Source organism: Paramormyrops kingsleyae, chromosome 7, assembly GCF_048594095.1.
Source record: "Paramormyrops kingsleyae isolate MSU_618 chromosome 7, PKINGS_0.4, whole genome shotgun sequence".
NCBI classification, from domain to species: Eukaryota; Metazoa; Chordata; class Actinopteri; order Osteoglossiformes; family Mormyridae; genus Paramormyrops; species Paramormyrops kingsleyae.
Genome location: NC_132803.1, coordinates 9,202,501 through 9,228,828, shown reverse-complemented (window position 1 = coordinate 9,228,828; position 26,328 = coordinate 9,202,501). Strand labels below are relative to the sequence as shown.

Genomic DNA, 26,328 nt, shown 5'->3' with positions numbered 1-26,328 from the left:
GCCCATCAGATATTTGGCGGTGGGGGACGGGGGGGTGGGGGGTATGATGAGCAGATACACTGAAGGCAGACAGGTTCCAGCAGGTCCTCTGTATGCTGAGGAGCGCATTGATTCGTGGGTGTATTACTCAGGGTGGGGTAACATCTGGATAAAAGTGGGAGGGGAGCATTCAGGATCTCCTGTGCTGTCTGCTGGAGTCTTATGACCCCGACCGATACCCTTAGGAAGCTGAATTTGAAGGTTGTCTGGAGCCACACACACAAAACATTTCACACTAACAGCTGCATGCAGTGTCAACTCTACATTGCCCCCTGTGGGACACCTGGTGCAGAACAACCCATGCTCTCTGCTGTCCTTCGCAATGTTTACGTAATGAACCCTTTAACTTTTCTGGCAGGATGCTAGAGAGAGGGACATTTTTCTGCTGGGATATTTTTATGTCTAATGAGGACTTGCTGAAATAGCTGCTATTGATGATGCGTCTCCTGTTGCTGCGCTCAGCCTTGGAACATTTACTGTTTATTGTTATTCACGGTCACCATAAAGCAATAATAGATTTCCGAATGCTGTTAGCTTTCATCCAGAAATAATTGTACGTATTTTGGGGTCTGGTCTGTCCCCCCCCCCCATTACACAGCAAAAAAAAAATCCTAATACCACTAGCTGGTAAAATCCACTTAGCAAATGGTGTGTCAGGTAATACAAACCATAGAAATAATACAATTCTATTAGGGGGAAGAGGTTTAGTAGCCCCCCCTCCAAAGTGACAGGATGTTTTCTTCCTTCAAAGTCTCAGTAAATGAGCACTCATAATCTCTAACATGTGTGTGTGTGAGTTTCTCTCAGGAAAAGTAAAAATTGCTGATGGTGACCAGAGGGGGTGGTAATGGTGGACTCGGAGGGGTTTGCCGTCCCGACCTTGTCTTGACCCGCAGCCTAACCCTCCCCCTCCCTATCCCCACAGACCTTCCGGTGCGCTCCACCACGTCTGCGGTCGAGTCGCCGGGGTTGGCTTGGCACTTCCACTGCGCTCCTTTAATTTAAACCAGGCGGCGGCGTGAGGGAGCCGCTGTGGTCCTGCCTGTAAGTGTGGCTGTCTGCCAGACCTTACCAAGATGGCGGCGCCGTGGCGATACGGACAGCAGACCGTCACTGTCTGTGCCTCTGCCCCGCCCCTCTAGGCATCAGCCAATGGAAACGGGTCACCTCAGCATTATGACACACGTCCGTGGTAACTTACATGCTTTCGCTGGTGACTGCCTAGCCAGCTACCCCCCCCCCCCCCTTTAATCTGTCACATTAATCTTTAAAGGTGTAAAGTCTCAGGGATGTGAAACGAGGATCATTCGCCTTGGTGTCAGGCTAACATAACAAGGCCAGAGGGCCCCCAAAGCGGTTCCGTAGGCTGTTCAGATTACTGATTACTTTTAGCTCGGTGGCAGTGAACAGCCCCCCCCCCCCCCACCCCCGGATAGTGTTGGCAGCTTACAGGAAGCCTTTTAGGAAGTGTCATTGTTGACATGTTTGGCAACTGGGGTAGAAGAGGAAATAATCCCCAGCTTATGTTCCCTGAATGGTCACCACTGTGCCCACAGGCCGAGAGTCGCTCATGTGTAACATGGTACACAACTGAAATGCAGTTCCCTTCTCAGCCCATGGAGGGAGCTCTCGACATCCTGTGTGCCTTTGGTGGCATGTGTCTGGGCTTGCTGTGCACGACGCCCTTGTAACAGCCTGTGAAGGGTTGTTTTCGTCTCTTTGGCTGGCTACTACTCAGTCACGCTTAACCACAGAGATCGCGCATTCGCTGTGATGCTGAGGGAGATGCAGGACAGTTTTACATTCAATTTTTTTTCCCATCGGTGAGCTGCAGATCTCTTCGTTCACTTCTCCAATAATTAGCTTGTCTTGCTTCCTGTTTTAATTAATTTAGCAAATTTTATAATGTGGGTTTTTTTTGGTGTCCTTTGGGTACCATTCACTAGTGTTGTACTGTGAGAATCCTCTGTGGACTCAACGGCAAGAGTCCCTCCCACTCCTGCCTTATGTTCGGAACCGTCATGAAGATGTGCAAGGAGCGAGTTGGGGGCGGGGCGTCCAAGGGAGTTGGCGGGGGGGGGGGGGGCTTATCAGCACAGCCTCGCTGTGGGACTGTTCCTTCCTCATCACTTCCTTTGAAGATCACACATTTTCTTCTCTTCCTCAATTCCTCACTTCCCAATCCTGATTGCGGACACTCAGACAAGGTGAGTACAGATGGACTCTCTCTCTCCCCCCCCCCACCCCCCCCCCGTAGTCCGCATCCTCTGCTTACCTGTCTCGTGTGGAATCCCCGCGTTGCTGAGAAACACCGCACACACAGACATGCGCCCCCCGTCCCAAACTCTCAGCTTAGTTGTGAAATCATCCCTGCGAGTGACTTCTCGGCACAAGGTTGTGTAATATTTCTAGCGAGTTCACATTTTGTCTTCTGCGTATCAAGGCTGGGCTTGTGCCGTCTTCGGGGCTGTTCCTGAATAGACTTACTGCTTCTCCTCCTCCATTGGAACCAGCATCTCCTCCGTTTTCACGTTTATGGAAAATGCCTCTTGAACTTGCTCAGGGGTGAGCCTGTGCTTCTGTTCGTCTTCGTGTCTGTTGTTGGTAGCGCCCAGCAGCTCTCTGCATTGACCTGCCCATGAGATCCTGTCCCTCCAGGCTGGTATTTCTAAGGACTTGGCAACAGAGAGTAAACAAGAATTAGGCTGCTGGTGCCCGGGCTTGCCAGGCCGAGGGGCCTCGTCACGGAGGCCGGCTGTACGGATCCGCACTTTAGCGCTTATGGGTTTAAGCAGCGGACAACGGAGCGTCCAAATTCTGTGCTCTAAAGATCAACTCCCTGCTGCCTCCCTACAACGGTGTTTGTGTGTGTGTGTGTGTGTGTTTGTGTGTGTTTGTGTGTGTTTGTGTGTGTCTGTGTGTGTGTGTGTGTGTGTGTGTGTGTGGGGGGGGGGGGGGGGGGGGGGATTATAATCTTTTTTCCCCCATTTAAAAAAGTTCTTATCAGCATAGAATGGGCCCAGTACTTGTATGAATGAAGCAGTTGAGTCACATTTAGGTAAATATGAGATTTTATTAAGTTTAAAGTGAACCGCTCTTGTTCCCTCTCAGGTGTGGTCATTGATAACACCTCTCTGGTATGTCTGCTTTATTGGTTATTCATTTTCCTCCTATTTTATATTCTCTCTCTCTCTCTCTCTCTCTCGCCCTCTCTCCCCCCCCCCCCCTCTCTCTCCTTTCAGACGCCTTGCTGGCAGACTTGGAGTCGACCACCTCGCACATTTCCAAGCGCCCAGTCTTCCTCCCCGACGAGACGCCGTACTCGTACCCGACGGGCGGCCACACCTACCAGGAGTTCCACGTCCCGCCGCCGGTGCCCCCCCCGCCGTCTGCCGACGCCCTGAACGGCACTGTGCTGGAACCCCCGGGCTCGCACCGCTCCTCCGTGCAGGTCAGCAGGGAGGGAGAGTCCCGTGTGACGGGTCGTCATTTCCTCGCCATTTGAGTAGGGGTGTTGACCTTCTGCCTGCTCTTGTCAGTCCGTCGGCTCTGCCCAGAAGAGCGCTTGGTCCCAGGACAGCAGCTCCCCTCGGTCTCACAGCGAGGAAGATCACGTCTACAGGTAGGCTGCAGCGCCGCCAAACCCCCCCAGTCAAGACTATTGCTCAGATGATCCAGTCATTCATAAGGAGTAGTGGATCTATTTTTCTTTTTACCACCGATCTGGAGTCTGTAATTGGAGGAGCGCTTAGCAGTCATTAATGGACTCTTATGAACGTCCGACGGGCTGAATGAACAGCGATGTGTCTCCCTGCCCGGATCCTCAGCTTCTCCCGTCAGTTTGGATCAGTACGGTGTAGTGTGTCTGTAATCGGCGTCGGTAATGTTTGCCATTAGAAGAAAAGAAACCTTTTTCTGTTTGTCTGTCACTCCTCCGTCACTCGTCAAGCGCATTTAAAATTAGCTTAATTGGCAGAGTAGATGCTGGTTCGAGTGTTTCCAAAGCGTGACACTTCTTGTATATCATGTAGTATTTGGGTGTGAGAATGTTGGTGGGTTTGCTGAGACTATCAAGGCCAGTTAGTCCCCGGCTTCTCGTTTGTCCTCTTTATTTCCACTTAGTGTCTGTGGTCAGTTAGTCTGCCGCTTGTGAAATATACTACGTGCTTTTGATGATGCAATATTGTTTGCACCCTTATTATTATGAACTGTAACATTTTTTTGGCAGTTCAGCCCCTGTGCTTATGACCTTCTTCCTCCTAGTTTCCCCAACAAGCAGAAGGGTTCAGACTCCGCGGGCGCGATGAGCTCATCGCTGGGCAGCAACCTGTCCGAACTGGATCGGTTGCTGCTAGAGCTCAACGCCGTGCAGCATAGCGCCCCCTGCTTCCCGACTGAAGGTACTGCCGGTCAGGCCTGTGCTGCCCCTTAGGTGTGACGTAACACAGCTGGGGCTGAGACACACTTCCATCCGGGGGGATTTTAACGGGTGCTAATTTAGGGAACTGCTTTTAATTCACGTTGTTTAGGGGCCACGGGTGTCAAAATTTTGGAATTCTTTTCTCTGCCCCGCCCACAGAGGACGCTGTCCCACCCCTGCTGTCTGGGGCCCCCACCCTATATGGGAAGGAGAATGGGGTCTCGGTGGCAGCCAAGGCGCCCCCACCTACTGTGGAGAAGCCCAAGCGTCGGGTGGTGGAGGACGTGCGGCCCAGCGTGGAGAACCTTCTCGACCAGCTGGAGAGCTCGGTGCCACGCCCTGTGTAAGCCTTCTTGGGGGGGGGGGGGGGGGGGCGGCATGGGTGTTCCCTCTGAGTGGAGCCTTTCCAAGTGGGAGCTTCTCAGCCAGTAGTTCTGCAGTCGATTAGCTTAGCGACGCCCGTACAAGCAGCAGCGTCTACGTTCTCCTCTGTGACCGGCTGACCTGCTCTGGAAGCTTAACAGACTCCAGTGTAATTGTTTCAGCCTGAAGTAGAAAAGGGTCCATCTAGTGTTAATGTTTGCGGGCAGGCCGGAGGTGACGTAAAGCCCGTGTCACCGTGTTTCTGCTTACCTGGGTATATGGAGGAAATGCGAACATGCGTCTCTGTGTCCCCACTAGCCCCACCCCCTCCGCCACCCAGAGCGTCCTGGACGACACGCAGGAATCGGCGGCGGCGCAGCAGAGTCGCATCTCTGCCTCGTCTGCGACGCGGGAGCTGGACGAGCTCATGGCCTCCCTGTCCGACTTCAAGGTCCAGAGCAATGTGAGCATGTACCTCTGCATAGGAAGGGGTAGTTCCGGAGAAACTGGATTGGATGTGACAGAAAGTAGGGGACAGGGGTGTCATCGCTGCGTCTGGTTGGATTGTGCTATGTCCTCTTCGGGTGGTAACCGCAGTTCTGTGGTCAGCGGCTGTGTAGCCCAAATGTCAGCACCTTTCCCCTGCATGCACAAAGGAAGCAGAGGTGTGTGACGTCTTTGTGGCTGTTCTGCTGCTAAGTTGCTAAGCTTTTATGTTTCTGTCTAAAAGCTTCCATTTTCTATTCCTTTGCTGCATATTTTAGATCCTGTCCTCCCAGCTAATTTTTTCTCTTGTCTTTTCTTTCCTTCCTTGTCTTCTCACCTGCCTCCCAGTCTGGTTCTCTGGGGCCCGTTAATGCAGGACCCCTGTGTGATATGGGGGCCGGATTCCCTCATTTGACTCTGTCCTCATTTGCCCCAACCTCAGTAATGAGCCTACCTTGCAGCCCCCATTACCTGCCCCCCTGGGATGACCCTCAAGCCTGTGCTCCTGAGGTTATGGAGTTGCGCATTGATGAGGATGCACATGACCCCAGAGGGACCGCTGCCACGGCGGTCACTGCACCACGGTCCTCCTGTGCTCTCTGCACGTCCGCGTCCCCTGTCGCCTTGTCCTACACGCCCCAGTTCACGGAGTCGGCCATGTTAATCCAGTCTGCAGGAGACAACCTTCTGACCTCTGCCTTTAAGGGGAGCTCCTGTGTGAACTCGTCAGGGACCTTCTGTCACCCCAGGAACTCTGTGGTTCGATCATCAGAGCCAGTAGACAATCTGGTGGAAGCTGCTCCAGTTGCTCCTGTCAGTGACCCATACTTCATTTCCGTTTGTGAGACCTCCAGTACGCCACCTTGTCTTGCCAACAATTCTCCCAGTTCCTCAATACTACCGACGACTCCTGCACCAAAGACTCACAGTCCTTCCTTTCAGTCTATCAAGTCTGTCACCCCTGCTCCTGGTACTTCTAACCTCTCCAGTACAACAGATCTTACTGATACTGGTCTTCCAGGTTTTGCAGTGGAAGGCAAGCAGTCATACACCACTGAAGTTCCTTTACAGTACTCCAGGACAGTAGATTCTGTCCCCAAGGTTCAAGGAATAGAGGGAACCTCGGCTGGTCCAGGTCCCTCATTGGACAGCATGCTGGAAGACCTGTTGGAGGTGTGCTTTTCCAAGGCAAGGAAGCAGGAGGTTAAGGAGAACACCTCACCCCTATCTATGTGTGGCGGATACCCCATATCTGGCATTGCTGAGCAGGGCGTCTGGGGGAGCAGCATTGAGGAGAGGGGCTTGCGGGACTCCATGAACTTTGGATCAGGGCTGACTGAGGAAGGACAAGACGGGACGATGACGCCCCAGACTGAAGCCAGCTGGATGGATGACTCTTTGACCCCATCGCCTTGCCCTCAGACCCCAGATACCTCGCTGGACCTGCCCCTACTGCAGCCCTCAGCTGTGGAGAGGATGTCTGCGTCCGGCCATGTAGGGGTCGTCCTGCTATTAGGCGGCCATTTGTTGTGCCCTCTGGATTCTTGTCATGTCTTTGTCACATCCAGTTGGGTCAATCTCCGGCCGTTTCTCGTGTCTGTGGTCATTTGGTATACCAGCCTCTTGGCATTCATTTGTAGGTGTAATTAACTTCTTAGCAATTAATTTTCACTCCCCTGAATCACACTGTTAAAGCTTTTCCGTGATGCCAGTGCTTTTGATCCAGAAGTCCGGCCTCCCTGTGGTGCAGGATTTAGTCATGTCAGAACTATTTTAGGAGGGAAGCATGTATCCGAAAAGCCAAGACCTTTTGACCATGTGCCCGTTCCCTATAATGAGCTGCAAGCTTCTGATTGGCTGCTTCGTGGAGTCTGTATTTTATTGGTGGCACTTTAAACTAATGGGGTGATACCTTCAAGGCAAAGTTAATGTGTGGAATTTGTGCTTTGAACAAGATGGAACAGACCTTTCTTATTCTTGCCAAGTGCCTTTCAGCAGCACCCCCGTAACAAGGAGTGCATAGCTCCAGGGAAGGCTTGTTTGATCTGTGCACCGCTCATGTTTGTTGGAGTCTACGCCCTCCGCCTGCCACGCAATCTGTGAAAGTCCTCGTTAGAGATAAGCCGGCTGTTTAATCGTGTAATGCTGGAAGTGTAGCTTTCCGCTGAAGTGGATGACACGTTTAAAAATATGCTACCATGCCTAGTGACCGAGTTGATTGATTGCGCACATGAGTCAGCGCTTTGATTTTTGGCTCCCACCTGCATGGGGGGGTGCAGGCTGGCTTTTTTTGGAAGGTCCCAGCAAGAACAACTCCTTGGCATTTTTTCTTTTAATGGACCGGCCGGGCATGAGGCACTTTTTGCACTCTGCATGCCGCGGAATACGAGTGACGCAGGGGATTCCAGCACGTCAGTTTCTAAATTACTCTTGAGGCATTTTACCTTTTGGTTGCGCCGGTTGGACGTTGTGTCGTCTCTGTCTGCTAGCAAGTGGACAGGCAGTGCCTGACTAACGGCATGCTGTGGAACAGGAGCCCCCTCTAGCACGGGGTGTATTGTCCCGTGTTTGGATGGTTTTTGCATGTGTACATGGTACTGCAAGTTTTTTGTTCACAAAGGCTGCATTCAAAAAGCATTTGAACTGAACCCCACAGCTTTGGAGTGGAATGGATGCATGGTGCCTGTCATTAATACCAGTTCCACAACGTCCTGATGAGATCTGTGCCCCCGGTAGCTCAAGTCTGTGATCCGACGCACCAAGGAGATTCCCAATGTACACCCCATGTACCGTGATGGGAACCAGCGGCCCAAGCTGGGTCCGGTCATCTTTCACAAGAGCAAGTCCCAGGATAGGCTTATTGAGGAACTGCAGGGCAAGCTGGGCATCGGGCATATCGAACACAGGCGCGAGCCATTGGACGACTGGCTCACGGAGGGCTTCGTCATCACGTCCAATCAGAGGTCGCGTGAGGACTGCACCTCGGTTTCCGTGGACAAGGTAGAGGGGGAAACAAGCAGCTGCGTGTCCGTTTTGAAGGAAACCACTTCATTCATTGTCTCTATATCACTCATTTATCATTTTGAAAGACTGTCAATGTCATTAGTTGGACACATCTTTTGCGCTGCCATGATTATTCTCCATTTTTGTCTTTTGTTAATTACCGCCCTTGTCTTTCCCTGTCCTTCACTTCTCTCCCCCAGATCATCATTCCTCCAGCCTCATCTGTTCCTCAGAGGAAGGTCTTTCCCCCTCCTCTGTCTCCATCAGAGACCTCGCCCTCCCTCCCGTGCCCCATTGCTTCGGGAAAACCAAAAATTCAGCTCCCCCTGAACCAGCTTCCATCACCTCACCCATCCTCATCCCCACCCCCTCAGCTTAGCCCAGCTAAAACCCTGCCGAAAGTCGCCTTCCCACCTCGGGAATCCCCCAGTCAACTCCAGCCCCATCAAGCTCAATCTCCCCGAACACCTCCCATCACCGCCTACGCCCACCAGTTACAGAACTTCCCCCCAGAACCAGCTATCCCGATTCCACCTTACCCTCTCCCAGTCCAGGCCACCCCTCAAGTTTCAGCTCCCGTACCAAAGGTCCTGGTGTCCGTAGGCTGCCAAACCGATGATGATCCTCTCTTCCCTCCAATGGTCCAGGCAGGAGTCTCGCTCTCTCTCTCTCTCTCTCTCCCTCTCCCTCTCTCTCTCTCTCTCTCTCTCTCTGTAGCTATCTGTCTGTGTTATGTTTAGCTGCTGTGTTGTGTTATCTGTATCCCATGGTGAATTCTTGGCTTCAGCACCAACTCTGTGTGAAGTTGGTTCGTGGTGTGAAGTCTTTGTTCATTTTATATCCGAGGTTGTAAAAGGGATCATTGGATGACTCATGAATTTTTTTTTTTTTTTGTATTCAATTACAGAACCTATGTGGTTAATTTGAGGCAACAAAGACTATCCACGACAACACATTGTTCCCATATGTCTGTCCCGTGGAAGCTCTGTAATAGGCTCTGGGCCCATTTGTTCATTAGCGCCAAAGCTGGAATGTGTTAATTATGGCCTGGTGTTAGTTCTCCAAATACTTAGAATAACAGTGATTGGATTTGGCAGCTTGTAAGGCTTCCATAATAAGATGGTCTGCTGTTTGTCTAGAGAGTATGACATCTGAGGCTTCACAGCTGGTCTGTTCTGCTCACAGAGGGATGTGTGTGCATTTGTTTGTCAGCCCTGCTGGCTGCCAGTTGTGTAATGTTTGACACCCCGTATTAACTTTTGTTGCAAACGCTTTGTGGGATGATGTGATATGAGTAGTTGAGCTGGTGCTTAAATGTCATACTGTGAGTGTGTCCGGACTTCTGTGACTCCCAACTCGTTCACGGCTCCCAGGTGATCGGCCCTTCGGACTTTCCGGGTACCATCAAGCGTTGGTGTGTTCTCTTGTTTAAAAGAAACGTACTCGTTCAAATTGGGTGAAGATTTGAAGTGCGTAGATTTCTCCGTGGCCAGTGCCATTTCTACCTGGGGGTGGGGGGGGGGCTTTTGACTGCAGGCGATTTGCACTGCAGACCTTTGACCCTGCAGCCTGCCTGATCCTGCCTCACCGTGGTGCTGGGGAGGGCGGGTGGAGGTGTGGTGAACGTTTCTCTACCTCTCCGCTAACGTGCGCCTCCTGTGACTGACGCTGCAGGAGTTACCAGAAGCTGGGGGTGTCGCTCCTCTGAGATCCATATTCATTCGTATTTTTCCTATGTAGTTTGAGGCCCCTTTTTTGTCGAATGTTCAGTACTGATAAAATTTAAGTGAAGAATAATTGATCGAGTGGCACATTTTCAAGGAATTAGCTATTGTGCATCAGAAAGGCTCTTCCTCGTTCCACAGAGGAAGCTGCCCCACCGTTGTTGGCAGGTTGGGGTTTTGGGTTCAGGTCAGATAAATGTGGTGGGGGATGAGGGGAGGAGGCTCGTTGATGCTCGCCGTTGTGTCTTCTGTGTGATCCAGTGTGGTCAGTTTAATGGCACATTGTAGTGTAACATGTTTGTGCTTACATGGCACAAACGGGGGTCCAGAAGGGGGTTCCACACTGTTTCTTGACCTGCTTTGTCTCTCCCCTCACAGATCATGGCCCAGGGCAAAAGCGCCGCCCCCCCTAGCGGCCCCATCAAGCAGGTGAACAAGTTGGACAACATGCTGGGCAGCCTGCAGTCGGACCTGAACCGGCTGGGTGTGCAGACGGTGGCCAAGGGCGTGTGCGGTGCGTGCAAGAAGCCCATCGCCGGCCAGGTGGGCAGGCCCCCGTCCCTTTAATTGATCTTTGTGTTGTGTTGATGCCCAGTGCGCATTATGCAGTGGGATGCCGTATGGCCTCGGGGGAAAAACATTACGCTCACTCAAAAACAAATGGATGTTTGTACAGCGAGGTTCCACCGTCAAGGCTAATTGACATAATAGATAACTGCTAACAAAGTGCTTTTCTTTTTGACCATAAAACGAAGGGGCAGTGGTTCCCAGTTCTCTCTATGGTGGTTTTCTCTCCTACATAATTGATTCCGCTAAATGTTGGGGGGAGGGGTCTGACCTGATCTCTGACATCATCCAGTGCGTCGGGGGCTGTGTCTTCACATCGTTTTCCACACGGCTTCCTCTTCACAGCCTCAAAGTTTCACAGTCATGCAAAACAATTATTACAGTCCAGCATCTGGTTTTTTGTTTTTTTTTTTTGGCTTGATATAAATGGCGTAATTATGCCAGTCAGCGCAGACCTCCTTTGGCACAGCTAGTATTTACTGGGTGATTCTTGCCCTCCCAGTCAAGCTAAAGGTTGTCCCTGCGTTCGAGCATGACCCCCAGTACTGACCGGCCGCTCCTGTCCCAGGTTGTCACGGCGATGGGCCGGACATGGCACCCAGAGCACTTCGTGTGCACGCACTGTCAGGAGGAGATCGGCTCCCGCAACTTCTTCGAGCGAGACGGACAGCCCTTCTGCGAGAAGGACTATCACGACCTTTTCTCGCCACGCTGCTACTACTGCAACGGCCCCATCCTGGACGTGAGTGACAGGCCGAACGCACCCGCACACCGGTGTAAACACACCTGTCTCTCTCGGCCCCTCGTGTCCTGGGACGCTTGAGTGATACACGCCCTACGTGCTTTTCCGGGTGGAGATTCAGACGATGGACTTTGGCCTTGGGTTTGGCCCGACGTCACTGTCAGTGATTCATCCGCAGCAGAATGCCACGTTTTCCTAACTACTGCTGGTTTTTAATCACTGGCTCTCACTCTGTTGGCCTACTGTTGACTGTTGATAAAGGGTTAAGTGTTGTCAAGCCTATTGTTTTTAAATTGTTTGGGAATCTGGTGCAATCTGGAAAACATGAGCTAATCATTTCATCGTTCCAGTTCTACAGCCGTCACCACAGTCTCATGTGACGCGACACTGCCCTCTGGTGGCCGGCGCTGATGTTGATGCATCGTGGATTAGCCTGGTAGATAGTGGCGTCACCAGCACGCTATGGCCTGAGACTGGGAAGCCTTGGAAGCCATCTCTTCACAGTGTGGCTAACAATCGAGTTGATTTGAAACTTGGTTGCTTTAAAGATTTTCTGGATCAGTGTTCCTCATGTGAACGCTAATGGGCCATTTAACACACTGGTATCTTTCTGTCCTGCGGGTATTCCGGCACCTTCTCTGGACCTCACTCCATGCTTCTCTCCCACTCACAGAAAGTAGTGACTGCACTGGATCGGACCTGGCACCCGGAGCACTTCTTCTGCGCCCAGTGCGGATCGTTCTTCGGGCCCGAGGGTAGGTTTCGGCCTTCCAGGCAGCACAAACTGGGTCATAAGCTTGGTGCTTAAGGGCACATCCCAGATGCCAGGAGAGGGAGGCTCCGCTCTTATAGCCTCAGGGGAAAGACTCCTAATCTGGAAAGCTCCCGTCAAATATCCATGTAACTGGGCAGAAAATATGTCACTTTCGCAAAGGTGCACTTTGCCTGCCTCCGTGGGACACCCCCCAGGCCCAGAGTGTCCCATTCATTCTGAGTTTGAGCCCCATTCCGCTGCTGAATCTGGGCATTAGCCAGCTGTTAGCTGGCCTGACCCATTTCCAGAGCTTTTGAGGAAATCCCCCAGCACAACACATGGTCTTTGTGGAACAGAGTCATGTGACATGTACTGGCCTGACCTCTTTCTGTTTTTCTTTTTTTTTTCGCTTTTTTTTGTACTTTTTCTTCCTCTTGCTTCCTCTGCTGATGTGTCTGTTATCAAAAGCACTGCAGTATTAATTGGCCAGAGTGACTAACGTGAAGCCTGTAAGAGCTGCAGAGTGTTTGTTCTTCATAAAAGCTGTAATTCAGATTCTGCGATTGTAAATGTCTTTCGATTTGGATTTTTTTTTTTTAATAAAATGAATTTATGTCCTGACTAATGCTTTTGCATTATTGGCTACATTGACTGCCCCCTGTAGGCTTCCATGAGAAAGACGGGAAGGCATTTTGCCGCAAGGACTACTTCGATATGTTTGCACCCAAGTGTGGCGGGTGCTCCCGCGCCATCCTGGAGAACTACATCTCTGCCCTCAATGCCCTCTGGCACCCGGAGTGTTTTGTCTGCAGGGTAAGTGTGTGCATGTGTGTGTCTTTGTCCGTTTGTGCACGTGGGCCAGAAGCACTGTGTGGTGTAGGGGGATGAGTGAACACAGGAATTTGAAAAATGGCTGGTTCAGAGAGAGAAGCAGATTGTAAAGGAGGTGGCTACAAGCAACTAGAGGAGGCGGGACCAACCTATCAGATGTCTTGGTCCCACCTCCTCTACAATCTGATTGGTTATCTCTGTCAACCAATCATTTTTTGTTTTGCCCTCAGAACATTTTTGAGCAAATAAAACTCCCACGAGCCCATAGCGTGGCATATGTGAGCCTTATTAAAAATATAGGGGTCATATGAGAGATATGAGAGGGGGGTTTAGCTGCCGCTTGTAGAATGTGTGGGGGCTTTGTGAGGCTTATGCGTGATGCTGACCCCCCCCCCCCCCGCTTCACAGGAGTGCTTCACCCCCTTCGTGAATGGCAGCTTCTTCGAGCATGATGGCCAGCCGTACTGCGAGTCGCATTACCACGAGCGGCGCGGCTCGCTCTGCTCCGGCTGCCAGAAGCCGATCACGGGCCGCTGCATCACCGCCATGGGCAGGAAGTTCCACCCCGAGCACTTTGTCTGCGCCTTCTGCCTCAAGCAGCTCAACAAAGGCACCTTCAAGGAGCAGAACGACAAGCCCTACTGTCAGACCTGCTTCATCAAGCTCTTCAGCTAGGGGGCGTATGTGTGCAGGAGGGGGGGCAGTTCTGGTCACTCTTCTAAGAGATATTGTCTCATGGTGCACTGGGATAAGGAGGGTTAGGCTATCGACTGGTATTTGGGGAAAGGGGGGGTGGTCCCACCTCTCTTTTACCACTTGTGTTCCATGGAAGGTTCAGGAAAGCAGGAGTATGTTTGTTTTTTTTCTTTCTTTTTTTTTTTTTTTAATTGATAGGGGAAGATGTTTTAGTGCTTGCGAGGCAGGGGGGTGATGGTCTTTCCATTAGGTCTGCTGGAGTGTAGATCTATCCCCCCAGCAGAATTACACCTGCCATTTTTAAACAGCTTTTCTATATATAATATATATTTTTTTGGGGGGGGGGGGGGGGAGTCCACTTTCCATTTCTGTGCATGAGTCCCAGAATGCAAACCAGCACCAATGCTTAGCTGAGCATGTGATGGATGGATGGAATGGATGGATGGATGGAAGGGACTGAGCTTGATGGGCGTGGACCTTGGAGAGCCGGCGGGTCACTGTTCGGCTAACGCAGGGCTTTCTCACTTTAGGGTGAAGGTGGGATGGAGGTTATTTTTGTAGTTCTGAAGCACACTGATCCGCTTTGTCTGGGTCTCTGCTGGAATGCATGCAAAGACTCACTCAAGCTTTCACTTTGCTTCTCCTCTCTCTCATGGACGATTCTGGTGCCAGCGCAGCTTAGATCCCATTTTTATGTATTAAATGTATCAGGGTCGTGTTTTCATAAACCTTTCCAATCTAAACTTTCTTATTAAACTTTGGCTGTCGGTTTTATGCCATTTTTACTGTTGTTCTAAATTTTTAATTTTTAAGCCGCACGCCGTTTTCAGAACAGACCCGCAAGCATAAAAAGGATCTGTTTCTAGCCTTAAAAGCAAAATGTGAACCTTCATTCGGGGCTGGGTACTGGGGGTTTAGTCGATTTCCCAAAATACCAATTGCAATACACTTACCAAAACTGTATTTTCTCGAATGCTTGATGCACTCCTGCGAGTCTCTTGCTCTAGTGTTGATATATTGGGATTTATACCACAATACCTTTAAAATTAATATTAATAAAGCTTTGCTTTTTACTTTTTGTTCCACGTGCATATGTAATATTTAATGGAGAACCACTTTAGAGAATTTTGTAATTTCAGCAAGCTGAAGTGAATTTAGCTGATAAATGAGAAGCGTCAGATTGATTACCTCCTGGAAAGGCCGCGGGCCTCAGGGGTGCCGGTGACATCACTGTACAATGTCTCCCTGTCCTGGCGTCTCCTAGGCGACGGCTGCAATACTGGAGAAAGCTTAAAACTGCTGTTTTTGGATTTTGTTTCATTAATGTTGAGCATATGTTTGGACAAGTTTGGTTAATTTGTGTTTTTTTTTTTTTTAAAAGCCCTTTTTTTCCCTTTTAAACCGCATTAGACTTACGTTCAGGTCTGTTGCTCTGTTCTTTTTAGCGTAGTTTTGTGAAATTTCATATTACATGTGTGTACAGATGCCAAATAAAAATCGCCCTTTCATTTTTTCCCCCTTTTCCCCTGCTGAGAATGGGTGAGGATGGAGTTTGAATTCACATCCTGATTAGCAGTCAGCAGTTTCATTTATATGTCACTTTCCAGTTGAAATGTTTTCCATGTCAAAACCTTGGTCCGTTAATTAAATTACTTGTATAGGTAAGTTTTACAAAACACATGTACCAGAGTTTCAATGCAAGGTGTTAAACACACTGCCAGACCCTCCTACTGTGAGTAGATAAGCGAGTTGATTGGTTATTCTGAGATTGAGACTGTCAGGAGGCTGTAACCCTTCGCCCCGTATCGAGAGCGGATGATGCACCATGAATATTACCGTTTGGTCTCCCCCCCCCCCCATTCGTACAAGTTAGTGAATTTGCTGCACTTTGCCAGAACATTGTGTATGTCGGATGGCTTGTTTGGGAATTTCACTATGCTTCCTTTGTGAACTCTGCGCAACTCATCACATGTTCCAAGACCTCATGTACAAATTGTCTGATCAGCCTATTTCCTGTGACCTGTTATCGCCAGGTAGAAGCGGTGTACTGTGTCCTGTTGCGTGGACATTCGTGTGCATGTATGTAACAGTCACACGCTTCAGGCAACTTTTGTCCTCAGCATCTGCGCTGCAGAGATGTGACTGTGAAACTTTGAGGCTGTGAAGAGGAAGTCATGTGAAAGCGATGTGGAGGCACAGCCCCCAGGTCCGAGCCGTGTCCAGGCATATCCGACGAAAGTGCCACATGATGGGGGTGTGAATTTGGGGGGAGCAGGGGGGTGTTTCAGTTTGGAATATTCCACTTTTGTGCCTTGTTTTACTATCGATTTGTTTTCAAAGTGCAGTTTCACTTCTAGAATACCCCCTGGGTTATTCTGTTGATCTGCTTGCATTTAATCTGAAGTTAGCTTGATAATCGTGACATTTGATCTTCTTTTAACCAAAGGGAAAGTCTTATTTTTTCCACCTCTATAATTTACTTTTTGCCCTGCTGTATTACCCATGGATGGGATGTAACCTTTTTGTAATGGGAGGTTTTGATCCTTTTGTTCATTTGATTTCATGTGATGATGCCAACAATAAAATAAATTTGAGTAAGTGTTTCTGTGTCATCCCCCCCGCCCCCTATTTTACCAGTTATTTTTAGATTCCTCAAACAATGGATGTGGGAGGTCACTACAAGTCAAACATGAAAGTTGACAAACCTAAGCATGTGTAAATGGGATTAGTTCTTGCAGTAGGCATGTTCGCCAGTTTTTCCATGGGTTTCCATTTCATCCACAATCTAAAGACAGGTTAGGTTAGCTGGTGTCCTTGGTGTGTGATCTTTGTTTTGTTTTGTAGGAGTTTGTGCCCTGTGATGAACTGGCATCCCATCTATGGCATCTCCTACTTTGTGTTCCGTGCTCAGTGTTGGGCATTACAGGTCCAGAAGCTACAAATCCAGACCAGCATTTTGTTTCTACCAACCACTTGGGCATAAAGAGTCACAGTCATATTGTACTTACGTGGTTGGTAGAAAAACAACCTTGGTCTGGATTTTGTTTTGCTCAGAATACCATTGCTTATAATAATGGGACACCTACAATATCTGAAGAATGTGTGCATTATGATCTAAGATAAAGGTATGAATGTTTGGCATTACTTTTAACTTTAATTGCAAGACAGCTTTTCTTTCCCACTTTGCTTATTTAGAACAATTTCCCATGCGTATCTGTCTACCTCATTGTAGTTTGTGTATATACAGGGCAGACCAGCCCTATAAGCAACATAGGGAGAGGTGGATAGTTCAGGTCCAGAAAGTAAAAATCCAGGCCAAGATTTTGTTTCAACCAACCAGCTGAATATAGTCACAATCTCAAGCTCCTGGTTGAAACAAGAGGAGACCAGGTGGGCACTAGCTGCTCAACATGCTGAACCCTTCTATGGCCTGATCATCCTGCATGTGCAGAACAGTGGCTGTATAGTGTATGTTAACAGCAATTTATTGTGTCAGTGTCAAAACATCTGTTAGAAAGCTCAACACCATGTCATACACTTAATATATCCTGAGATTGAAAATATTTTGCTGTTTGATTTTTAAAATGATGCCCCCTGAACGAGCTTTCTAACAGGCGTTTAGATAAATTTTTGTCAATATGGCAGAACACGAATTGTTTTTAACTCTTAATGGGGAAAAGTTCATATTTCGGAGGGCATTATTTTAAAAACTACACAGCGAAATATCTTAAAACTCAGGATATGGTAAGTGTAATAGGTGGTGTATCGCGCGGTATTGGTAAAATAAATGATGGTCAATGCGGCAGAACATGCATTATATCTATTTAAGATACCAAGGATCTTGCGAATACACTTCCGAATAAAAAACTTCAGCCTCGTAAATAACTAGTATTTCTGACAGCGATACATAACCAACGCGCCAAGAAACCACAGGCCTACGCCGAAGGATGATTTACATAATTTTAAACCAATGGTCGTTCAGGATACGCGGCGATCTGCCGGGTTCTGATTGGCTGACGTTTACATTCTATAAATACCCCGCCCGTCGACGCATCGTTCTCTTTCTTTCACGCGTCCCTACCGTGAGGTAATGGGCGCCGAATGTCGCTTGTTAGCGTAATACTTCACGGGTAGTTTTTAATTAATAATTTGCAGGACTATCTTATACATACCGTGCAATAAGAACCGTTTTGTTTCCTTAAAGCGATCGTTCGGGAACAAAAACATTTCACGTAGATTTCCGTGGGTTTAGGGATTTGGGCCTACGTCAGAGACACCATGTGGAAATATTCGGTCTCCGATTACTTACCATTCCTCTCAGCCTTTATTAAATTGAATTACATTTATTAGACGTTACCGTGTCAGCAGTGCCTCGGCGTAGCCTGTTGTCCTATACCAGAAGTATCAAGCTAAATAACAACCCGTAAATATGCGAGTTAGCAATGCGTTCGAAGCGAGGGCCTAGCACGGCTAAATCGTTAGCAGCTCACAATCGCGGTTATATATAGCGGTATCTTTGTTGATATAGTGGCAAGTGAAACTGCACATGTATGTAGAAGAAAAAAATCTTTCGAAACCACTTACTTGATGTTTTGTTTGTGTGCTCTCTTTAGATCATCACCTTGTCTTTAAACCGGCTGTTTAGCGATCCTTGGAAGCACAGCAAAGATGCCCAGGGAAGACAGGGCCACGTGGAAGTCCAACTATTTTATGAAAATCATCGTAAGTATATTTTAGATTGTTCAGTTGGGATACGTGGCGGAGTGCTTTGCGAATACGTTGAGATATTTGTGTACGAGCAGTCTCAGACAGTAATGCGCAAGGAGTTTTAAGATACGGAGAGAATACTAGTATTTCCCAATGAGTGAGCACAATTTCAATTTTTAAGCAGGAAAAGTTACAGGACAGCTGGGCAGTGCTGTGCTGTCGTTCCCCCTGCACAAAGTGACCTGTTTCTTACTATCCCTGACTGTTGGTATCCCCACCACTGACAGGGACGCTTGGTCTCAGACATACTTCGTAATCGCCAGTACTAGTAACCTTATGATGCAAGTCTCAACTGGAAAGATGCCTATGTGTTTTTCTGTAGATGTCCTGTCTGATTTCCTGCCTCTTCCTTCATCTGATTTACAGCAACTCCTGGATGACTACCCCAAGTGCTTCATTGTGGGAGCTGACAATGTGGGCTCCAAGCAGATGCAGACCATTCGGCTGTCCCTGCGTGGCAAGGCTGTGGTGCTCATGGGCAAGAACACCATGATGCGTAAGGCCATCCGTGGTCACCTGGAAAACAACCCGGCTCTGGAAAAGTGAGTGGGACAGTATGAAGCCTACCGGTGCAGGATAAGTTACAGAACAGCTGGGCGGTGCTGTGCTGTCGTTCCCCCTGCACAAAGTGACATGTTTCCCACTATCCCTGTCTGCTAGCACACCTCTACTGGCAGGGACACTTGGTCTCAGACAGCTTAACCTTTGTTAAACTAGTTATGCAATCAAAATTGTCTTATGAAGACTGTCTTGTTGCCGTGATGGTAAATTTTTTTTTAAGCCTGCATGTGACATTGTCGTTTTTAATTGTGATGACATGCATCGTCGTTGAGATGCTTCTGATGAGGGCAAATGTACTGCTGTCCCACCTGACAGGCTGCTGCCCCACATCCGAGGCAATGTGGGCTTTGTCTTCACCAAGGAGGACTTGGCAGAAGTCCGGGACTTGCTGCTGGCCAACAAGGTGAGGCTTCAGAGTGCTGGCTAGTTTTCCGTCAGGCGGTGGCACTGCTGAAGTTAATCAGCCTGAAAATGGATGTTACTGATCTGTTATATTGATTAGGGTTGGTATGTTCATGATGCGACTGTCCCTAATAGTGATTCAATGGAAGTTCAAAGTGTCAATATTCAGAAGTGAAGTTCCAGTGCTGCTAGGTGCAGTTTAGTGTTGCAGGGGGTGGTTAGTGGTCATAGCTACATAGCTAATGTTCCTCTCGGACACTCGTAGGTTCCAGCTGCAGCCCGTGCTGGTGCCATCGCCCCTTGTGAAGTCATCGTGCCAGCCCAGAATACTGGCCTGGGACCTGAGAAGACCAGCTTCTTCCAGGCTTTGGGAATCACCACCAAGATCTCCAGAGGAACCATTGAAATCCTGGTGAGTGGCGCATCAACAATCCTAACCTTGTCAGACAGACTGGCCTTTCTGAAGGCTTACTAAGGCATTTCCACTGACATTCCTTGTCTTATTGTAACCCCTTTGTTTTTTAACGGGTGATAGTAACCCAGCACAGTCCTGGCTAAGAGTTACACTAAACGACAATGTAAGGTGCAGCAGGGTTCCGGATTCCCAGCAGTTGAATGGTGAGCTAACTTCCTAATACCATAAAATAATTCAAATAGTGGAAATAGTAAACGTTGAGAAATCCTAAAGTTGCGTGGTGCCTCCACTGTGGAAATACAATACTTGTACAATACAACACTGGGGTATCTCCCAGAATGCAACTGTGCAATATGTAAAATGTGTACTAATCTAGTGGGGAGTGCAAAGCTGGTCCTGTAGTGTACCATACCAATGTAAAAGGCAGAAGTTTTAGATATTATGCTATGCATGAAATAAGCTGCCAATACACCCAGGGTATAATGAAATATAATTATATTTTTATTAATCAGCAATAAGTGATAACATAGATATCTAATAATGGCCTCAATAAGAAACATAGAATAGATTCATCAAGATAATGATGATAAAATCACAAAGTGGGGAATGAAAATTCTAACTATTTGGCTGCAGCCTACCGAACGAATGTTAAGCTAGTAGGCTAAATCCCTAACAACCTACTATTAGATATTCCAGCTGTGTAATAGTGGGTGCAAGCAAATTAGGAGGTATAAGGGTATACAAACAATCCCAACACGGTTAAAGAGCAAAAAGAAGAGGGGGGAAAAGTGAAAATAAGTGCTCTGTTGGGGCCCTGGTACTTAGTCAGCAACTTTCTGAGCTGTGGGCAATACGGCATCCGCTACAATGCCCCTCCAAGCCACCGGGGGGGGGGGGGGGGGAACGTGCGTGTGTGTCGGTGTCAGTTTTCATTGCTCACGACCCACCATCCAGGCCAGGCGAATCAGATCATAGAAACTAACAGTCACGCAACAGATGCTCCTGTGCTGACAGTCTAGCTTAGCTTGTGGGTTCATCCATCCGGCAAGATGCTGCCGGTAGAGCCACGCTTGTGGTTTTTAGCGAACCAGCCCAGTGCGTGATTCGGCGAGTCCTCACGCAAGCTAACTTGGCTGTCGCCAGTGAGGGGTGGGTGGGGGGGGGGGGGCTTTACAGCAGACATTACAGGAATCACACCGGAGTTCCTCACACTTTACGCCCCTCGACAGTCACGCTCCATGACTGAAGACTTCCATCCTTCCTCACCAGGACCAGAACTGCCAACCACAACCAAAAAGTCACTTCTCAGGAGCAAGATCCTCTGCCCGCTCACGATTTCACGGGCATTCAACATTGCTCATTATCATTGGTTGATGACAAAATAAAAAAAAATATATACAAACATCAAATATGATTGATCAACAGTGATGTCAATTGAACCCTAAAGCATGCTGGTAAATGGAGTTAATACAGCATATAAAAAAACAGTTCAGTAAAGCAAACGGGGCAGTACAATTGTACAGTACACAGAGAAATATACAGAAATACTAATACCCATATTCTAGAAGTCTCTATTTAATAAATGCCCCACGGTGGTCTTATTTTTGAGGTTTCTTTTTTTTTATGAGTCCTGAAGTTCAATGTTTTATTCCTGTAAATCTTAGCTCCGGAGGTGAGTGAGCATCGTGCCGAGCCGACTGGTGTTTTCACCCTCTTCCTGCAGAGCGACGTGCAGCTCATCAAGACTGGAGACAAGGTGGGCGCCAGCGAGGCCACGCTGCTCAACATGCTGAACATCTCGCCCTTCTCCTACGGCCTGATCATCCAGCAGGTGTACGACAATGGCAGCGTCTACAGCCCCGAGGTGCTGGACATCAACGAGGAGACCCTGCACCAGAGGTTCTTGGAGGTGAGCCCTTGCTAGACCCATGTGCACTTAAATACCTCCAAGGGAACAATGAAGGCACAATTGCTAGGTAAGAACATGCAGCAGGTTAAATAAGAAAAGGATACACGATGGACATACAAGTGATATCTGATGCCCTGATAGTGTTGCAGAACACAAATATTCTTGGGACACATTGTAGATGGATGTGATTGTGTTTTCAATATCATTGATCTTTTCAAAGTACATGCTTAGTGGCCATTGGTCATTAGTTGTCCAGTTGATTAAATCGGATGCCCTGCTAATGGTAAAAGTGGACAAAATTAAGTTTTCTGCACATTTCTATACTTTTCCATTGCTTGGTTAATGTTGGTCTACAGCTGCAACCCCCCCCCCCTATCTTGAGGTCCTTAGCTGGCATCTGTGAGACCATTTTCGTGCCAGTTTTCCATAAGATGCTGGCACCGAAGCCGGAAGCGTGAGCTCTCCACTTCTAACTTATTCCAATCTTTCCAGGGTGTGAGGAACATAGCCAGTGTGTGCCTGGAGATAGGATACCCGACCATTGCCTCTGTTCCCCACTCCGTCATCAATGGCTACAAGCGGGTGCTGGCTATTGCTGTGGAAACGGACTACTCCTTCCCCCTGGCTGACAAGGTATGGGCACCTGCTGTCATGAGTGTCCTGAATGGCTACCTTAGTGTTTGCCTGTCTGATTACCATTTGTATTCCCTGCGGTTGAGTCGAATGCAGCAACTCACAGGGTCTAGTAGATAATGGACTGTGGTGCAGGATAAGTTACAGGACAGCTGGGCGGTGCTGTGCTGTCGTTCCCCCTGCAGAAAGTGACATGTTTCCCACTATCCCTGTTTGCTAGCACACCCCTACTGGCAGGGACGCTTGGTTTCATACATAAATCATCACGATTCCTTGTCCATTCTTCTTTTAAGTCTGTTTTGTTCTCAAGTCCACACGTGGCTGCCATGTTGTGAGTTGCCGTGATGGTGAATTTGAGCGTCTCCTCTTCCAGGTGAAGGCCTACCTGGCCGACCCCTCCGCCTTCGCTGTAGCTGCACCCGTGGCAGCGGCGGCTGCTGATACGGCAGCGGCTGCTCCGGCCGCGGCTAAGGAGGCTCCACCAGAGTCTGAGGAGTCCGACGAGGACTTGGGCTTCGGCCTCTTTGACTAGGCTGGAGATCCTGTCTGCCTTGGTGATCAGAATCCAATAAAAGAAAAACCAGTACCTTACTGTGCTTTCATTGTACTTTTTGTTCTGTTTAAGGCACAAGATGAGTAACTTTATCTGAAGTTATTCCGTCTGTTTTGGAAACATTGATATGCAGCAGGGCAATAGCTGAAGGTAAATGACCAGCTGTGAGGTGTTTGCTAAACTTAATTAAAATAAGCAAAGTACTAACTCGACTCCCCCAAATGGGAATGTTATCAGTGACTGCTTCCTTTTTGATAATGTTGAAGCTGGTTTTAAGTAGTATTCGCTCTGAGGTTAGCAGAAGTAAATTCATGGTGAAAGGAATGGTGTTCAGTGACGTTCCTCCAGATGGCAGCAATGTGAAACAGGACAGCTCATTTTTTTCTCAATGTGCGAGTGCACTGCCAGTGGGTTTTTTTTAACAGTGAATCACAGAAAATGGGTGAATATGATTTTTGATTCCCATTTCATAATGAACAGTTCATACATGTTACGAGAATTGGACAATGCCTATTCATCGCAACACAGAAACGAAGGGAAAAGGAGCTTCTGTTGGCCCTTGAGTCGCTGAAACAAGGTAGAGGTATGCGGTTCGGTGTCTGCAGCGATAAGGCCTTGTATCCGGTTCTGACACTGCTTGCAGTGCACTGCAGGATGTGGCTTTCTTCAGAAAAGCAGCATGTGGCCCTTGCAGCTTGAGTAACTGTCGGCTGATCTGGCTACAGAAGCCGTATCAGCATAACTGAACATAAGCACACGTCTGAGTTGTGCGTGATTGTCCAATTATCTTGTGTATCCTGCCATGCGAGTCGTCTGCTTGCTTCATTTTTATTGTGCGAGGAACGCGATTGAATATGCATGATGATGCAATGTCACAATGACACACTCAAGACTTGTACCATAATTCATACCAAATTAAGTGCCTGTGCAAATTGCAGCTGGCTGTGATGTCAACTGTGATCCCCAGACCAGGATGTAAGTGACTGGCTCATATCTGGCAGTCTAGACTGCAACCTTGAAATGATACTGGAGGGGGCAGGATGTGATGCCTGATTTGAGCCCCAGGAAAGGCAAGAAATCATAAACCTGGTATTTGTCTGTCTCACAATTGAAAATATACAAAACTGCCAATTGTTTCAGGCTTTTTGGTAAATGGGCTAGTAAAGAGCAATTTCTGAGCTGCATTCTGTGCCTGCCGAATACCGTCTTTGCGGTGCTGGGTAACTTAACTTAAGGGTATTTTGGTCAGACATGAATCATCGGCTGCCTAGGTAGAGCTTGTTGATCTTCCAGGTGGTCCCTGATTAAACCATTAGCTAAATTTAATTTGTTTTAGAGAAATATTCTCTCCAACAATTTTCCTCTTCCCTAGCTGTAGTTCAAAATCAAGTCCCCCATTCTGGTAGTTTTTGCCATTGCTGTATTGCTACATAAACCCCTATCAGTGGATGGAGTAAAAAAACGGCCTAATATGTAACTTGTGCACGGAGGGTCTGTATCACACCAAGTATATAGTTCTGCTTACGACACTAATAGGCTCCTGGAGATGAGCTCGTTAGACGGAAAAAACACCTACGTCGCGAGAAACACCGAAGACCGCTAGAAACGAAGGTGGGAAGATAACCACAGACAAGAATAAGTGCCATTGAAGGTGACTATCAGCGGAGTTTTACAACAAACCCAAAGAGCAGAAATTTACATTCTCTTTGTTAATATTAATTTAGATCTCACGCAAAAATAATGGGCGGGGTGCATTGGAGGGCCCCATGGAGTTTCTTTGCCTAGGGCCCCCAGTGTCCCTACAATCATCTCTGCATACATACATGAATACACACACACACCTTGAGAATAGAGGCTTATCCGCCCCATGTGGCGCCACCTATGGCGGTTGCTGTAACTGCGTGTGAGCTGCGCCTGCGCGGTGGCGCGCGCCTCGCACTGGGCTCGTCGCTGGGACTCGCCGGAGGTTGAAGCGGCTTGTGTGCGCGCGACCGCTCACTGCAGGGGCAGGACAGCTGCCGACTCCGCGAAACCCCGAAGATAAAGAAAAACAGGAAAAAAACACAAATAAACCCTCTGCTTTTGGGGGCCGGGGATTTACGGGAACATCGCAGGAAAGTCGGCTCCGCAACACCGTGGAGACGGTTACTGATATTTTGGGCCTGGTGTTCGGAGAGAGAAGGAAGAGCACCGACAAAAATAAGAAAAAGATATTCATTTAACCTCCGGCATGGCCAGGGATTACGATTACCTCTTTAAGTTGCTCATCATAGGCGACAGCGGTAAGGAAACACCGGGGTTTGCGTTCAGATATGGGCCCTAACGGGTCTCTCTAGCTAGCCGCATCGCTAACAAGCTAGTTGTTAAAAACCGAGGTTTGGGTCTTCTTCATTTTCCAAGTCAGAGCCAGGGTTTGTCTGCATGGCTGTTTTGTGTGTAATGTAGATAGATAACACATGTTGCTTTAACGAAGCACATACGTACTTGTATACGTCCCCCTCGTTTTTTGCATTCAACTACAACCGGGCACTGCATTCAGAGTAGGGCGGGATGGCTGGTTAACTGAATATTCTTGTCAGATAGACTGGGAATGTCAGTACACAGTAGGCCGGATATACAATGACTTTAGCGCTTGGTACTGCTACTTTCTTTGCCTCTTTTAGTACCAATTAGTAGCTTCAGTACATTTAATACTTAAAAAATGTGTTTGGTTTCTCGGCAGGTTAGTATTTGATCACCGATCACGTACTTTGTAACCTATATGGTCATAGTTATGAATGTACCCTCCCATGTCGTGTTTTGGGTCTTTTCTAAAGCCTAGTCCAGGTTATTTTCGATTCATTATATCTACTTACAGGAAGTTTAGACACACTTAAAACTTTGTGTTTATGTAAAAATGTTCATAGATGAAGAATGCTTATTTAAGTAGGGGGAAGATCTCTATTTAGTAAACACTCCGCGTTGGTCTAAAATCAAACGGTGTCGCCAACAAAAACGTCAGATTTGCGTACTTTTGATGAAATTTAGACGGGTAATTTGCAGGCCTGTCCCACTTCTTCAGTTGCATTTCCTTTAGTTTTTTTTAAGCCGGCTGTAGCGTTTTGCGGTCTCATCTCTCCCCAGACAAGGGGTTGAATCGGTGCGCACATTTCGCCACAAAACGGTGTTTTCCTTCATGCTCCCTGCAGTTAAAAACTGAAAACATTGTCCATTTGGTCCAGGATACGTGCATCTTTCCGGGTCGCTGGGGGGCTCTTGCAGAGATGTCTGTCTGGCTTTAAAATACGTTTCTGCTGGTGTTAAAACCTGAGTTTCATTTTGCACCAAATGCTTCCGCTCTGCTTTGTCTTCGTGTGAACACCTTCAGAACCAACAGTTTTGTTTATCCCTCAGCCTGTGAAGGATTCTGTAGTCGACTGCTGTATCAACTTTACAGATCCAACAGTGGTGTAAAGAGCTTTGA

General features: G+C 48.2%; 3 protein-coding genes and 3 non-coding genes across 7 annotated transcripts in view; all 6 read left to right on the top strand.

Moving 5' to 3' along the window:
• pxna (paxillin a) overlaps positions 1-16,228 on the top strand; it is a 34,213-nt gene extending 17,985 nt beyond the window's left edge. The window contains exons 2-14 of one of the 2 annotated variants that reach the window (XM_072714220.1): positions 3,282-3,490; positions 3,579-3,661; positions 4,303-4,439; positions 4,619-4,802; positions 5,141-5,285; positions 5,657-6,802; positions 8,045-8,308; positions 8,512-8,958; positions 10,414-10,578; positions 11,171-11,344; positions 12,018-12,099; positions 12,763-12,911; positions 13,338-16,228. In XM_072714220.1, coding sequence (XP_072570321.1) covers positions 3,282-3,490; positions 3,579-3,661; positions 4,303-4,439; positions 4,619-4,802; positions 5,141-5,285; positions 5,657-6,802; positions 8,045-8,308; positions 8,512-8,958; positions 10,414-10,578; positions 11,171-11,344; positions 12,018-12,099; positions 12,763-12,911; positions 13,338-13,604 — 3,452 coding nt within the window. In that variant the 3' untranslated portion in view covers positions 13,605-16,228. The remainder of the gene's footprint in view (positions 1-3,281; positions 3,491-3,578; positions 3,662-4,302; positions 4,440-4,618; positions 4,803-5,140; positions 5,286-5,656; positions 6,803-8,044; positions 8,309-8,511; positions 8,959-10,413; positions 10,579-11,170; positions 11,345-12,017; positions 12,100-12,762; positions 12,912-13,337) is intronic. The other variant, XM_072714221.1, reaches the window with a different exon arrangement.
• A 1,416-nt stretch (positions 16,229-17,644) lies between these two features.
• On the top strand, positions 17,645-22,903 carry rplp0 (ribosomal protein, large, P0). Its single transcript, XM_023808479.2, has 8 exons — positions 17,645-17,712; positions 18,239-18,347; positions 18,759-18,934; positions 19,269-19,356; positions 19,621-19,767; positions 21,494-21,679; positions 22,172-22,312; positions 22,686-22,903. The coding sequence occupies exons 2-8, from the start codon at positions 18,294-18,296 to the stop codon at positions 22,842-22,844; spliced, it is 951 nt and encodes a 316-aa protein (XP_023664247.1). The 5' UTR covers positions 17,645-17,712; positions 18,239-18,293; the 3' UTR covers positions 22,845-22,903.
• On the top strand, positions 18,511-18,639 carry LOC111842257 (small nucleolar RNA SNORA63). Its single transcript, XR_002837864.1, has one exon. It is a non-coding gene; the product is annotated as a small nucleolar RNA SNORA63 (small nucleolar RNA).
• On the top strand, positions 18,962-19,089 carry LOC111842261 (small nucleolar RNA SNORA63). Its single transcript, XR_002837868.2, has one exon. It is a non-coding gene; the product is annotated as a small nucleolar RNA SNORA63 (small nucleolar RNA).
• On the top strand, positions 22,442-22,569 carry LOC111842260 (small nucleolar RNA SNORA63). The gene has a single exon (XR_002837867.2). It is a non-coding gene; the product is annotated as a small nucleolar RNA SNORA63 (small nucleolar RNA).
• A 1,886-nt stretch (positions 22,904-24,789) lies between the features above and the next one.
• LOC111842210 (ras-related protein Rab-35-like) overlaps positions 24,790-26,328 on the top strand; it is an 11,105-nt gene continuing 9,566 nt past the window's right edge. The window contains exon 1 of the mRNA XM_023808599.2: positions 24,790-25,147. Within this exon, the coding sequence (XP_023664367.1) occupies positions 25,096-25,147 (52 nt within the window). The 5' untranslated portion in view covers positions 24,790-25,095. The remainder of the gene's footprint in view (positions 25,148-26,328) is intronic.

Coding starts and splice junctions, on each gene's coding strand:
- rplp0 (XM_023808479.2), top strand. CDS start 18,294: ATGCCCAGGGAAGACAGGGCCACGTGGAAGTCCAACTATTTTATGAAA. Junction 18,348..18,758: donor ACTATTTTATGAAAATCATC/GTAAGTATATTT, acceptor TCTGATTTACAG/CAACTCCTGGATGACTACCC. Junction 22,313..22,685: donor CCTTCCCCCTGGCTGACAAG/GTATGGGCACCT, acceptor CTCCTCTTCCAG/GTGAAGGCCTACCTGGCCGA.